General features: G+C 35.9%; 1 protein-coding gene across 2 annotated transcripts in view; it reads left to right on the top strand.

Moving 5' to 3' along the window:
* Nucleotides 1-15,042, top strand: part of LOC128165784 (KICSTOR complex protein SZT2-like) — a 55,152-nt gene that overhangs the window by 23,528 nt on the left and 16,582 nt on the right. Inside the window, exons 21-39 of one of the 2 annotated variants that reach the window (XM_052830615.1) lie at nt 222-334; nt 2,387-2,535; nt 2,743-3,636; nt 3,859-4,108; nt 4,362-4,584; nt 5,400-5,454; nt 5,827-6,108; nt 7,922-8,147; nt 8,411-8,486; nt 8,682-8,873; nt 9,204-10,116; nt 10,697-10,835; nt 10,991-11,093; nt 11,969-12,251; nt 13,529-13,634; nt 14,046-14,119; nt 14,277-14,317; nt 14,488-14,605; nt 14,865-14,989. In XM_052830615.1, the coding sequence (XP_052686575.1) occupies nt 222-334; nt 2,387-2,535; nt 2,743-3,636; nt 3,859-4,108; nt 4,362-4,584; nt 5,400-5,454; nt 5,827-6,108; nt 7,922-8,147; nt 8,411-8,486; nt 8,682-8,873; nt 9,204-10,116; nt 10,697-10,835; nt 10,991-11,093; nt 11,969-12,251; nt 13,529-13,634; nt 14,046-14,119; nt 14,277-14,317; nt 14,488-14,605; nt 14,865-14,989 (4,362 nt within the window). Of the gene's footprint in view, nt 1-221; nt 335-2,377; nt 2,536-2,742; nt 3,637-3,858; nt 4,109-4,361; nt 4,585-5,399; nt 5,455-5,826; nt 6,109-7,921; nt 8,148-8,410; nt 8,487-8,681; nt 8,874-9,203; nt 10,117-10,696; nt 10,836-10,990; nt 11,094-11,968; nt 12,252-13,528; nt 13,635-14,045; nt 14,120-14,276; nt 14,318-14,487; nt 14,606-14,864; nt 14,990-15,042 lie in introns of both variants that reach the window. The other variant, XM_052830614.1, reaches the window with a different exon arrangement.

The raw sequence follows: 15,042 nt of genomic DNA, 5'->3' as shown, positions 1-15,042 counted from the left end.
CTTTGATATTGTTTCATAGTATACAGGCATTGCTTTTGAGCATATAATCTTCAGGTTTTGAATTCTTTTACACTTTAAAGGGTGAGCAATTGAAAGTTTTGGTTTTGAAGTGAAATTACCAATAACTTTTTTTGGCTGTGTCAAAGAAATATTTGAGATAATAAGAAATTGATTTACTTTGGAGTTAGAAGGCGGCTTTATGATGTAAATTTTATCAACAGTTCTACCCCAAAGACCTGGAATGTGTGTCTAGTCTTGTTACCTTCGAGAACTTGCAGTATGTGTGTCAGAACCCAGCTGTGTTTGAAGTCCTGCCATGGCTACCTGAAGGAAGGTAAAATCAAAGTACTGAAAGTACTGACGTCAATATGTTCCCCAGTTAGAATTTGCAAAGAATTTTAAGTCAGAACGAATTCAGTTTAAAATTTTTAAAGATTTTAAATAAACTAAAGGATAACATTATACAAATATTGACTGGGGTTGAGGGCAACATTGATTATATTAGCCCCCGAGGGACGAAATATTGCCCGACGCGAAGCGGAGGGCAATATTTTCGTCCCAAGGGGGCTAATATAATCAATGTTGCCCGAAAACACAGTTAACATTTGTTTTGTTATATGAAGAAACAAACCAAAATTTAAGAAATTAATTGAAAACAGATCGCCGTAATTTTCTCAGCTCAACAAAGATTCCTGAATTCAATTTTGTGCTAATTCATTTCCAAAATATCCTCAGCATCAAATGGCCACTGGTGATATTCCGCCGACCATAAGAATTAACGTACAGATGTTATACCTGATTTTACTTCACAGTAATTCGCAAATCCTTATATCCGTTATGATAGCAAATCGTCGCATTGCGCGTCCGTTGTTTACTTGCCTTGACTGACTGTCTATTATGACGTCACCTTGTTTTGGAGTCGCGAAGAGTTATTCGCGTCATCGTTTACGAATCAACAAATCAGAGGCGATTATTTGAAATAGAGGGAATGTTCTCTAGATATTATTCCTAGCCGGTCAATATCAAAAAAATATTGACCGGTCAATATTTTTCGGACGAGCTAATATTACAATTATTGACTATTCGTCTATATAGAGTTATATAGTGAGAAAATACTACTGAATATAACAATATAGTTTATTTCTGAAATATAAGTAACTAAAATTAATTTAGTGGAAAAGTACTATACTATCTCTCCTTTGAGATTTAGATTTATTGAGACAGAATTCTTATTACATTATAAGAAGTCCTTGCCATTCATCAAATGTAACGTTCTTGAATAGGCCTTACAATTTCTTTTGAAAACTTAATGAAGCAATTTTTGCCTAATTTTTATTCAGGGTTTTGAAGAAAAAAAGTGTCTAAAATTAATCTTTTACCAATTTGATAAAAAGGAATTCAGGTAACTCAGAAATTACTAGAATTTCTTCAGACTTAACCAGAGGTTTTTCAAAGCATTACCTTAGCTACTATGAAGTATCAATTTCTATGAGCAAAAACTATTTTTTTTTAAGGTTATAAGTATGAATGTGATCAAAACAATGACAATCAAAGTACTGAAGAACTGACGGGAGTTGATTTTATCGATTATTATTTTAGAATCAACGATATATCATTTTGCATGGCAAGTAGTTTCCTATAAGTATTTGAATCATGCACATTTTTTTAAAATATGAATTATTCTCCGACAAGAATGTTGTGTAATATTCAAAGAATTAATTCCATCAAACTACTTATAAGTTATCGATATTTCAAAGAAATAGTATGAATCCAAGCAATATTGAGCTCTAGTCTCGTTCAACTAAATGCTCGGCTGTCTCCGATAAGCAAGAGAGACTCTCTGCTTGTCGGAGATTTATGGATATATTGAACTCTGGCATAGGAATACATACAATGTACGACTACAAAAAATTTCTGAATTGTTCGTACCATTTAAAATTTGACTATTTACAAGGCATCTATAAATAAGTTTCCTTGAAAAACAATGTTTAAGAATACATTACATCGAATTTATCGGTTATTTTCAAGGACTTTATGTTATCAGCGGTGTCAGTTTGTGCTTAGGTCCAAACACTGTTTCACTTTCGGTTTGCCTGAGTAACTCCATAGGAGAGTTGATTTAAAATCAACTCCCAAAAATGGATGGCCTCAAGCCATGATGAGGTTGGGGTTTGCTCCTGTCTTGAGAATGATTTTTTAAAAATTTCTTATCAAAACTGAATATTTTTCAATCTTTTGAGCATGTAGAAAAGTCTTCCAATGCACATGTGCATCTGATAAGAAATAGAAAATGTCATTCTGTTGTCCTGTATATTTTTAATGATTTGAATCCTTAAAATAAGAATTTTATTCAAACACATGTCCCTGAAAATGTTAGTATTTGCAGTAACACTGTGTCCAGCTCTCCGTACGATGAGGAGCAGCAGAAGGGCCCCCTCCTACCTAACATCCACCTGATGCCCCTGGTGTTTGACGTTCTCTCACTGGTGCCCAGGAGCCAGCAAGCTGAGATGCTCTTCTCTTCCTTCACCTTGGGTAAACGAATGAACCTAACAGATGTTTGCCAGTGATAGTAATCTCCTTACAGTTTGACTTATTATTTTTGCATTTGTTATTGAAATTTAAGGAATTTTTATTAAAACGATGTGGAAATGGACAAGATAACCAGTCTAAGAATTTATTTTAAAAAGAATGATGGTTTTAAAATTTATATTTATATTGTAAGAATACTGTTTTTAACAGTGGAAGAGACAGATGAAACATTTAAAGACATCAAGGGGTCCAACAATCTTCTGCTTTCATTGTTATTTGACAAGATGAAGGACAGGAAGGAGCGAGAGATTCCTTTGAACCTCTCAGATTCCAAAAGATTCCTGCAAATCTTAAGTGAGAGACCAAGAAACAGAGATAAATATCCTTTTGATATCAGTACATTTAATACGTCTACAAGAAGTAGTGTGTCTATTGATCCAAATACTCAAAGTAAGTCATCTCAGATGGAGATGATGGATGAGATTCCATTGTGGAAGTGTTTTGTGTCTTCTGCATGCACCAGCAAGCTTTTCATGAAATTCATCCCAGCATCTTATGAAGATTTGCTGAAATTGCATAGCGCTAATTTAGACACAAAACGAGACTCGTTGTCAGTAACAACAGATCTTTTAAAAGATACTCATAAAGCTGTAGAAAAGACAAAGGAAATTGTTCAGCAAACAGCAGAAAAAGTAGAGGAGGAAGGCACTGAAGAAGAAGTAACAACTGAGAGTGAGACGGATAAGGAGGATACGGGGGATGTGGAGGAGGAGGCTGTCTCCACGTCTTATGTAATACCAGTGTATGTTTATGAATGTCAGATGAACAACATTACTGACTCCTTAGTCAACCCCTGGAACTACACGAATAAAGAGGACTTATTTGAAGATGTGACTTTTGAAAGAGATGAGGAGGTGAAGAATCCAATGTTTAAGAAGTTGTCTGTTGACGTAAGCGCAGACAGCCGTGCGGCCGAGGGAGAAGGGTTAAGTCCAATCAGACCCCACCATGAGAGACGCACAACTGAAAACAGCGACACCACGGATGATCTAATGCAACAGTGTATTGATCTGAAAGAGAACTACTGCAGCAGTTTCCTGAATGGTAGATTTTGATTGTCATATGGATTGAAAATTTGCATTTCACAGTCAGCTGAAACAATTATTGAATGTAAATAAGTAAAATGTATTATTGTATGATTAAAAATGTGCTATTTTTTGTACATTAATATAACTATAAGTATTTTTGTCCGTGGACATTTTTAATGTAAAGGATTGGTGTTGTTAATCATTTTACATCGAGCATATACTTTTTTTTCGGTTGAAGGAGTTTTTCAGAGTTTACAGCAGGGCTTTCCAATGGATCATCATGACATTATGGCGGCCGTTAACAACATCTGTGAGGAGACAAACCCCATTGAGATCGACACCACATCCTTTCTGCATGCTTCTTGTCGCCACTTTCAGCAGCTGCTGAAGGAAGCAGAAACCACGGTGGTGGTAGCGGAGAGTGCTGAACTCCGAGAGGACGGCCTAAAGAGACAGACATCTGTCAGGTTCGCTGATGAAGTGGAAGGGTAGGTTATCAAATCTCATCTCTATCTCATGTTCTTCTGTGTGGATTAGATGGTTTTGATTAAACATTGCAGATGATTAAAAAAAGTTACAGTAATCTTCACAAATTTTGGCGTGCCTAGGATATTTTCACTGAATTATAGCCAAAAACCAAGTCAAGCCAAGTTTTGACAAGATGTAAAGGTTGCAACAAATGTATTTTTTCATTTATATAAAAATGACATTGCTAGATGCATAATAAATCTTGTTTTGTAGAGAACTGCAGACTAGTCAGTCTATTCCCTCAGCGCTTCATATTCCCCGGGGGCGTATTCGCCTTGTCCCTCCTTCCCTTTCAGAGAAATGTGAGACTTACCCCGGCCTCCATGACATCATTAGAAACAAGTTCCTGGACATTGTCAATAAATGGTTCAAAGTGGTGCCATCTGCTCATGATTACTATTTTTACTGTCCTGATTACTCCCCCATGGACAACAATGTAAGTTTTCTTTTTTCGACCAAACACCGTATATCAGGTTTTATCCGAGTCATGTTTTTTCTGCAAATCAGTACCTAGAACTTACGCGAATCAAATTTTCACTATTTCAAAGTCTTAATGGAATTATAATTCACGATTGTTTAAACTTGTAAAGTAGGAGAGAAAAAAGTATCTGAAAATTCGGACAATATAACCATTTACACGATTTTCTTAATGTTAAATAATAACCAATAATTATTTGCAAAGAAGTTCAATTGATCATGTACCATTATTACAGGTTATATTACAGGTATAATTAGACATCGGTTTTCGCAAGGAAATAGACCGTTTTATTTAGCTTGTCAATTGATCATTAAATAAACAATGAGACTTACATACTTGTTATTTACCTCTAAATATACTAACAGGATACAGTTCACCGTACTGTAACTTTTCTGTTTACTCTATAAGGAAAGAGAAAACTCTATTACAAGAACAATACTTTGTATCGAATTTACGCTGATTTATTTTCCGCAATTCGGAAATCATCACATACAAAGCGGAAATTGGATACATGCGGAAAAAACCTGATAAATGGTATGATATTATTTTTGTTTCATCAAGAGAAAGACCAAAAAAAAAATACATAAAACAATCTTAATGTAGTTTTATTTAATGTAGTTTTATTTCTACTCATTCTTAATCAATCAGATTTTTCTACTTAAGACTAGTAGATTTCGATAAGAATTCTGATTTTGTACATTATCATCCCAATGATTCATTATCTGACACCTGATATGAAGTTATTTCATTGTTGTTGCATTGTTTCTTGACAGAATGAGGATAGTGACACCAGAAATGTGTCTGACCATTCTGACATAGTCAAATCAGGTAAGTCAAAGTTCAAAAGTTTAAAGGTCAAGATTGAGACATAACAACGTGGTTATAGTGAATAACAATTTCAGTAGTGGTTATTGTGATTAACAGGAATATCGTAGTACACATGTGCATAAATGTTAAATTGCTCTCACCCAACAATGAAAACTTTCATTTTATGTTTAGAGTTAATCTAAACCCAAATTAGAAATTGATCTTTAAATCTGGAATTCTTTTATGTATTTATGATTCGATGAAAACAGTGCATGCAATTACCTAAGACATAAACATGTATGCACCGGTATAGAAGTAGTAAAACACCAGTAAAGCAATCTTCATCATATAAAAAAAAAAATGAATTAAACAGAATATTTTTATCTCTTAAAGAAGCAATTAAAACAGAAGAGCTGCTGGATGACAGCATTGGATTTCAAGAACTGGAGCAAGACTCTGACCAGAAAAACAATCCGGATCTGGCCTCTATCGCGTCACAGCTAGATTCCAATGAGACGCTGTCCTTGGTTGATTCGGATTATGACTTCTGCGAGGAGATACAGCAGGCGGAGAATGACGACGATTCCATACCTCTGTTCCTTCACTTTACCTGCACTGTCAAAAGTGGAATAGAATATGAGAATATCTCTGTGAAGAAGCTAGTGCCATGTATAGGTAAAAGTGTCAGCCATTATGGAGTAAAGTGTATAGTCTGGTTTCATTTATCTTTGTGGGGATTGAATTTTGTCATTTAAGGTATTAGATGTATAACGACTAGATTTTCTACCTAACGCTGTTTAAAATTAATTCTACGTTTAACATCATACGAAAATTTAAAACCTACGAGAGAGGGAGGAAAAAAATAAACAAACAAAAATTTCAAACAAGTGTGTATTTATTGAAAGTCACCCATTCAGTTATCAATACATCAACACTGTCATATAATACATATGGTAGGATTCAGTCCATGTTAATTTTTGCATTTTCAAAGCATATATTTTTGTGTAATTTATGTTTATATCCTTTCTGTGGGTACATCATGTATACTGGGCGAGAAGTGGAGTGACTTGCAAGCACATCAAGTGGTACATCCAATGGATTTACATCAACATAGCAACAGAAAACTTTTTCTTTTCAGGGAAAATGTTGGGCAACACATGTGATTAATAGATTATCTACAATCAAAATAATGACATTAATTCATACATTTTCATAATGACACATTTTAAAATTCAACATATCAGAGTTGTGTTGTAAGATTCACTGTACCTACTTCTAAGAACTCAAGACAGGGTTCTTGAAATAACTGCCACCCTACAAGTGTATTCCACTTCTCTCCATTCTTCCACTTTAGCTGGGCCACCTGTTAGTTTCTTCCTATTCCTACTTCTTCCTATTATATATTGTGAATGAATAAATTATTATTCCTGAACATGTTATTAAAAATATAGATACGGTACATTTCAAATGAAATTGATTTGCAGTCATTATCGTGTCAAAACTCTTATCTAAATCATTAAATGATGCTGACTTAATGCATAGCTTCACTTAAAGGTATTGACATCCATAATTATTATATTTACCAAATATTGGTAGTTCGAACACTGAAATCTTAGTATTATTTTATAGGGTCATTCACCTTTGAAACTGAACAAAAGTTAAAAAGGAACAAATTTATCACATCTTGAAGCTAACATTGAAGTCTATGGAGAAAGGTATAATTTTTAAAGTCTTTTTATATCTTTTCAGTACAGTGGTGATAAGAAATTGCTTAAGTTTTCCCCTTCTTAAAAAAATGCAAAAATAACAACCGTACTCATTTTGAGTTTTTTGTTAAATAAGATGGGTAGTCATTTCAGTTGTTGATGGACCACTTAAATAAATATATACAACATATACAACAAACCTCATTTTTGCCTTTTTGGGCGGAAGTTGGTTCAGCATGGTTCAGGCTCTGTGACTTGACAACCGACATTAAACAATCTCTACGATTTTTACTGCCAACTTCGATCATGTGTTTGTCTGATCCATTATTGTTGTTTTCTTCACTTTGATAGTGGCATAGACTCTCATTTTCTTCGTATTGTGAAATCTGAATACCTCAATGCTGTCTTTGAGCATGTTTTTCTCTCATACAGGATGTGGAATTCAGTCGCTAAATGAAAACCCAAACTGGAACAATTTTTTTCAAATCCGGATTTGTTTGTTTTTTCAAAACGACAATTTTGCCGAAACCTATGTGGGCAGGTTACGTTAAACGTACAATTAATTTTAAACAGCCTAATAAATGAATGGTCCAATATTCTTAATCATGATATCAATTTGAAGGTGTTATCAAATAAAAATACTCCACCAAAGGAATTTTCAAAATTTTGATTATGGTCCAACTAATTAAACCTTGAATTTTGCATTGAAGTCTAGGACAACATATGTCTTATTCAATTTTATGCTTCAAAATCATCAAGTTTGTCCACTGCTTTGGTTGTAGAGGAGTTTTGTGGGACAGAGGAAATATCTGCCATGGAGTTGAACTTGTCTGACCTGAAGATAACCCTGGACATCAATTGTCTGACCAGTCCCTCCGAGATGGATTTTGAGAACACACGGAGACCTTCGTATTTCCGGGCGTCCTCCTACAACTCGGTGAGCAGCGAGCAGTCCCCACGAGTCTCCGAGTGTGAGAATACAGAAGTGGAAAGTTCCTACGATCCTGGGTAAGTAGAGAATAACCTTATAATCATGCATTGTGTCAATTGAAAAATAACCCTTAAAACTCGGTCAACCTATCCTTTGATCTACATGTAAGTCTCACTTTTACAAAAGGAATGTCTAGTGGAAAACTATGACTGAGATCAAAAGTAAGCTTTCTTTCTTAAGTTTGTTTTGCCCCGGAGCCTGATTTTAGCCTAAATCTTTTGCCAGAGAAAATGTATTTTGAGCAGTGGTTTTATAATAATCTGTAATCTGTATTATCCAGTCACCAGACAGGAGGGGATCCTTTAGCCAATCTACCTGTTCAGCAACACAATGCTGTCATAAAATGCAAGGAAGAGGTAAACATTCCAACCAAAAATCATATGAATTCATCTTTATCTACTCTCTGCTTACTGTTGGTGATGTATCTAGCCTATATTGGGTATTTTCAAAGAAAAGAAATTAATCATCATTTTGGTCGGATAGCTAGCAAAGATGCCTGATCTCACTTAACAGTTTCAATAAAAAAAATTCCATGCTTGTTCACATTACAGGTGGAGTGGTTACTTAAAGACGAGGTGGCTTCGTCACTTCGACACAGAATTCCAATCAAGAGGGATGCCCTTCAGTATGTAACAGAGCACATCAAGAATTCAGCCTACAAAGGAAAGCCCACTTGTTCCTTCGAGAGCATACCCCTCCATTTTGTGTACGGCTCAGAGTGTAGTTTGAATAAGTTCAGAGAGGTGAGACTTCAGAATTATTTAGGAATATTCAACGAATGATGTTTATTGTATTTTAATTCATGTAAAATGAAGTGTGCAGAGCTTTATATTGAAGGTGCATGAGTGAAAAAACCCAACTCTAACTTCAAAAAGAAATAATTGATAGAAAGAGAAATAAATCCCAATCTCTGAAACCGTATTCAAACCTGTTGAATAATTGTTAAATCTTGTTTTAAAAGTCCTTGTATTGTATGGACAAAACTTGTTTAAGTCTGTCATTTTCACATGTTGAGCAGACCTGCTTGATTTCCATTTGTGATTTCATAAACATATATTTCTATTTATCTTCAGGAGTTTGAGCGTTTACACATGCATGGCTTTCGACTGATCAAAGAGGAAGACTTCTACTTTGCTGTAAGGCTGAAGAGCCATGTGATTGGACAGGCTTTGAAGCACGCTTTGGTGGAGCTGAGTAAAGAGATCACCCCCGCCACTCAGAGCGCCTCCCTGGACAGTCTTCCAGACCAAGCAGAGTTCAGCTTCCTGTCCAAAGAGGCGGGTGTTCTGAGGACCTCTGTTCCACCGAGGTTTTCGTCCCCAGAGGCCTTTAGGAATGCTGGTCACCAGAGACAGTTTTCCTCGGATGTCAGTGGAAGTGACGAGTACCCTTCTCCAGCCATTAGATTGGACCGAGTCAGTTTCGAAAAGCAAATTTCGCCAGGCGGAACAGTCGAACTTCACCAGAGGAAGGAGATTACGGATAGTAATTTTCTTTCCAGTGATTCAAAACAAAGTGACTCAAGAAGAAACTCGAAAGAGTCCTCTGCCAGTCAGACATTCTGTTTCAGTGCAAGAAAAGACAGCAATGCTGAGGATTCTACGTCAGAGAGCGCCTCAGGTCCCTCCAGCAACTCTGAGGCACAGGAGTCAGGCATAGGACCTCTGATATCCTCCAAACCCTTCACCAAGAGATATGACAGCATCAGTGATGAAATTCCAGACACTATTCTGAAGAAATCATCTAGTTTTGCTGGATTTCACAATGACCAGACTACAGAAACATTCAGCAGACAACAGAGTGTAGCGTCTGTTCTTCCCAGTGTGCTGCCAAGCAAGGCCTTTGAGGGGGCCCCTCAGCTTCCTTCCCTGGGCAGACTCAGGCATTCTTCCGCCCCCTCAGGGCATGGTACACCACGAAGCAAACCTTCCACTGTCCCACAGACGCCATCTTGGATCTCCTCAAGAGGGAGTTACACTGAAGAAGGTAATTAAGGTCTAAATATATAAATTATTAGATATTTTATTATATGTATACGTACCAAAATCGTGACATTATGTCCTGGAAGAGTAAATCTATTTCTATATATGTTAAATAAGTAAACATAATATTTTTTCTAAATTTTAGACCTCATTTATTGCTCGAATGCCTTAACAATATTAAGATTTCTTTATGTCCACTACACAAAAATTTCAAAGACAAGACTAAAAATAATCATATACTTACATAAATTTGTCTAATCTTTTATGATTCTAACATGGATGTTGGATAAGTGAATACCTGTTGGGAAGGCAGAAACAAGTCATAATAGATATGTCAGATGTTGGATTTTACTTGAATATTTGAATAAACAGCTAAAACTGCTTTGGTAAACTTTTGAAATATGGAATTCTGAAGTAATGCTAAAATCATTGGTCATATTCCAAACTTATGTGTGGCTATCTTCTGTACTTTGCAACTTCCAAGTTTACTGTACATTGGTGGATGGAGATATGTCAGGAATGAGGTATGTCAGGAATGGAGGGGACTGTATCAGGTTATGGATGAACCTACCATTGTTTTGTAGGGTATGAGGGGGGAACCAGTGACAGTGAGGATGGAACCACCGCCCTGAGTGATGTCAGCGGCCTCCGTCATCCCTTCCCCGAGTTCTGGCTCATCCTGCAGGTCAAGGACGACTGTGTGGACATGTACTATCACTCAAGGTCAGCCACAACAGCTCAGTTTAATTTATGAATTCAAATAATGGAGGGGTGGCAGAAATTGTATGATGTGTCTTTAGTACAGTATTTTAGTTTCCAATATTTAAGAAAACATTTGCGTATTCTTGACCGTTCAAAGTGTGTCTGACTTGTTTTAGAGAGACTGGTTTGGCAAAGGAGAGTGGGGATTTACTGGAACAGAGAAAACTCCTGTCTGTTGTAAAAAAGAATATAGAGGCATTGTGTCGGAAAGTCAATCAGGTGAATTTCTTGTAAAACAAGGATCCTTTATATATACACTACTGAAAAATAAGTTTGAAACTTCAAGAAAAATATATTGCAATAAGATAACTGTGCATTTTGATTTTATTCCACTCAGTTTCAACTTAGCTGGTACATGCCATTTTGACCTAAAATAAATCTTCAAAGACAAGAAATACTAATTAATAACAATTTCTTTTTTATGGCCATCAAAAATGAATTCTTTGTTTCTCAGATAGAACTTAATTGCAAACATTGCTATGATTCAGATTTAATTATAGCAATTGCAAATGGCCGCCGATCTAGTTGCAAGACGCTGTTTTTAGTTATGATTGTGACAGCAATGATTTTACTTTTAGTATATGAAGAAGAACATCATTTAACCTTAAATGCATATAGGAAGAGAGTTCCTGTAGCTTAAACTATACTTGATATCCCATTATGCTTAAACACATGGCTTTCTCAAGTCTCGCAGTTGTGGTGTTTCTTGAAGAACTTGATGACTTATTTATTTCAATTAGTTTGAGCTAATAAATCCGATACATTCATTGCAAGGTAACTTTCTATTTGCTTTAAAACATCGCTTTTTCTGGATTTGAATAAGAGTTGCACATTGTTAAAATATAAATACTGCATCTTTTTTTTTATGAAATAAAAAGAAAAATTTATCACCGCCTGACTGCATCCGTTTTTGAAAATGTTGGCCTGATATCCAAGAGATTAATTTTTCATGCCCCAAGTGGTGTAAAATTACATTTTATAAAAAAATACATATTTTTGTTTTGTTGAAGGATGTTATTGAAAAAGATGATCTGTGTACTTCCCATTGTGAAAGTATATAGACCTAATAAGAACCCTTTGTCTGTTGATTGCAGCTTCTACTCCTGAATGACCTGTACGAGACTCGTATGTGTAAGAAGCTGCTGGTCGCTGAAGCAGACGAAGATGTGTCGTGGAATGTGGTGGACACCATCCCCGGGAAACCCCCCTCCTCCCACTCCGAGGACGAGGAGGACACTTTTACTGGCCAGCAGTACCTGGCTGCAGAGAACAAGTACCTGCCCGGTCACTTTGAGTGTGAGAGCGTGATGACTCATAGGTTCGTGGTCCACCCCCGCCTCAAAACAGGACCTGCAGGGAGGTCTAACGTCAGCAGAGGTACCGTAGGTCTTTAATGGACATCCTATAGCAATGATGCAAAATAGTTATAGTTCAGACAATAGCAATGATCATACTTGCCAACTGACCCGATTTCGTCGGGTCACACCCGATTTTTCAACTCTTCACCCGATTATTTTTTATGACCCGGCGGGTCATGCTTTTCACCCGATTTTTGTCGAACAACCCGAAAATCTCCCGATTTCCGGATTTGGTTCGTAAATTACGTTGCGCGTGTGACTTCCAGTTATGAACCCAAGCTGAGCTTGGATTTACCATGTTTACGTAACGCGTAAACAATGCCGGTGGCTATAACAGACACATTAAGTGTAATTATTATCGTGAGTTGTTTTGACTAAGCGAAGGTTTAAATCATTTAGTTTGATGGCTTCAAATAAGAAAATGTCTTCATCGGGGCCAGTGGAATCAAAACCAACAAAGAGAAAACGATATTTTTGTACCTATCAACATATCTGGGGAAATGAATTCCCATAGGTAAAACAAAATAATCGAGTACAAAATGAGGCTTTTGTGTTCTATGTAACGCTCATTTGAATATTGGATTTTGTGCCCAAAATGATCCGACTAAACATTCAAAAACGCTAAGTCATGTATAGAATGCTTTTTAATACACAAAAGTCTTCCAAGCTAAGTCACAACTTTCATGCCATCATTTACAGAGTTCAAAAGGTTAATGTAGCAGGAACTCTTTTTGCATTTTTTTTTTAGCTGAACACAACCTACCATTTTTTGTGTCAGATCACTTTACAAAATTCAAAATCAGCAACTGTTATTTAAAATGCATCTTTGCAATAAAGTATTACACATCAGTTTTAACACATATTTCTATTGTATATACCTATGAAATGCATGGTAAATATGTCGTGAATGTCGTTACGCGCTATGACCAGATTTTTCACTTTCCAAATCTGGTCATGACCAGATTTTCACATGTTGGAGGTTGGCAAGTATGGCAATGATGTGTATTGGTTACAAGGCCAATAATAGCAATGGTGCTTAATGGTTACAAATATGTTCAACAATAGCACTGGTTTATAGCAGCTAGGTCTATTTCGACATCCAGTTTTAACCATGATGCACTCGGTTATGTTTTTAGGACTATGCAAAGTAGCAATGATGTATTGCAAGAAATTTAGAAATGCCAATAGAATCCATATTGGATTCTATTGGATTGGACAAAAATTGTGGTGTTAACATCGTTTTAAAATTTGAAAATATGTACTTAATGAATAACATAACGTATTTCTCATTGACAGGTGTTCAGGTTTTAAGAACGGTGCTGAATAAGTTCTCTGTAAACAACAGGAAGAACATGTTTGTGGTCAAAGAACTGGTGGACTCAGATCTAGTGTATTACCTAAGGTATGTTAAAATGGTCAGACATACATGTACCATAGAAAACAGTAGACTGATGGCAAACTTTTTGATTTGGCTCCTCTATCTCATCACTGTTTGATCATTAGTTCATGTACATTTTATTTTAAGTATTATAAGTATTTTCTCAGAAATGTGCTAATATAAACAGTAAAATGTATTGATGGAGGTTTTATGTTCTTCTTGATTAGATATCTTAACAGAGAAAAAAACCCAGTTTGCTGAAAAAAGCTTAGCTTTTAGCTTTTTTTCTGCAATGTCACTGCCATTATTTCAGTGTGAATCACCAAAGAAGCATTTTAATTGTATAAAATGACCAATATGTCAACATTTATTAATGCTAATAAGTTTTACTGAGTGCATTATAAGGTAGTACATCAATACTGTGCTGTTTTGCAGACTACAAGAGGTGTCTCCGAGCATCCTGTCCAGACAAGTGTCCAGCATCAGCACCGAGGACATCGGGTTGTGTGGTGAGTCGAATCTCACTACAACTGTTTCATTCAACAAACATCCTTAAAAACATAGCCAGTTGAAATAAGCATCCAAAAAAAATGTCAATAAAGTTTTTTAAAACATTTTTTCTTACATAATTCTCCTCAAATTTGTGCATTTTTCTCATTTATACAGACTCATCTAGTTCTCAGATGTTTGCTGCTAGAAGAGATGAGGTAAATATGTACTTCTTTCTTTTACAGATGTCTGATGTCTTGTAGGTTTCCATTCCTGAAATACAATGAAAAATTACTCTTTTAATATTAATTGTCATTATGGTGTCAGTGTGAGTTCAGGATTTGTTTGGGAAGTATATAATTTTGGGTGCTTTTGAAATGACTTTCAGATGACCTTGGCTTCTGACAAGGACACCGACTCCATCTCTGTGACCTCGATAGGGAGTTCCACCCAGAGACTGCTACAGGATCTGATTGTAATTGACGTGTATGGAGTACAACCAGCAGGTATAACCTGGCTTTTTGAACTCAGCTTTACTCTCTCCTTATCCACCCAAACTTCTGAATAAATAAAGAAAAAAATTGCTCAATTGGTTTTTTTATCCACCCCTTTCCCCACACCAGTTCGTAAACCAATGTTTAAAAAAAGGAGAATAAACAAAATATCACGTATCTGACATGATATGTGTTGTTTTTTTTTATCATAGAACAGTCAGGTTTGATTGCATTTAAGTGATAACCAACCAATGGATTTTGATAATTGCAGGAACTAAACTACAACTGAACTTGATGGACATGCTCCAGAGGAAGTTAGACGATGCAGTGCTGGAGATCATTTCTTTACAGCTGAGTAGAAACCCCAACATCAAGCTGATGCCTGACGACATTAGGGCAAGTTCAGTTAACAAAGGGATACAATGAATTTCTAAAGTATCTTTATGATT

This window comes from Crassostrea angulata, chromosome 10 (assembly GCF_025612915.1).
Source record: "Crassostrea angulata isolate pt1a10 chromosome 10, ASM2561291v2, whole genome shotgun sequence".
Lineage (NCBI taxonomy): Eukaryota > Metazoa > Mollusca > Bivalvia > Ostreida > Ostreidae > Magallana > Magallana angulata.
Note: the sequence above shows the minus strand (reverse complement) of the source record. Positions and strands in the feature narration are given on the sequence as shown.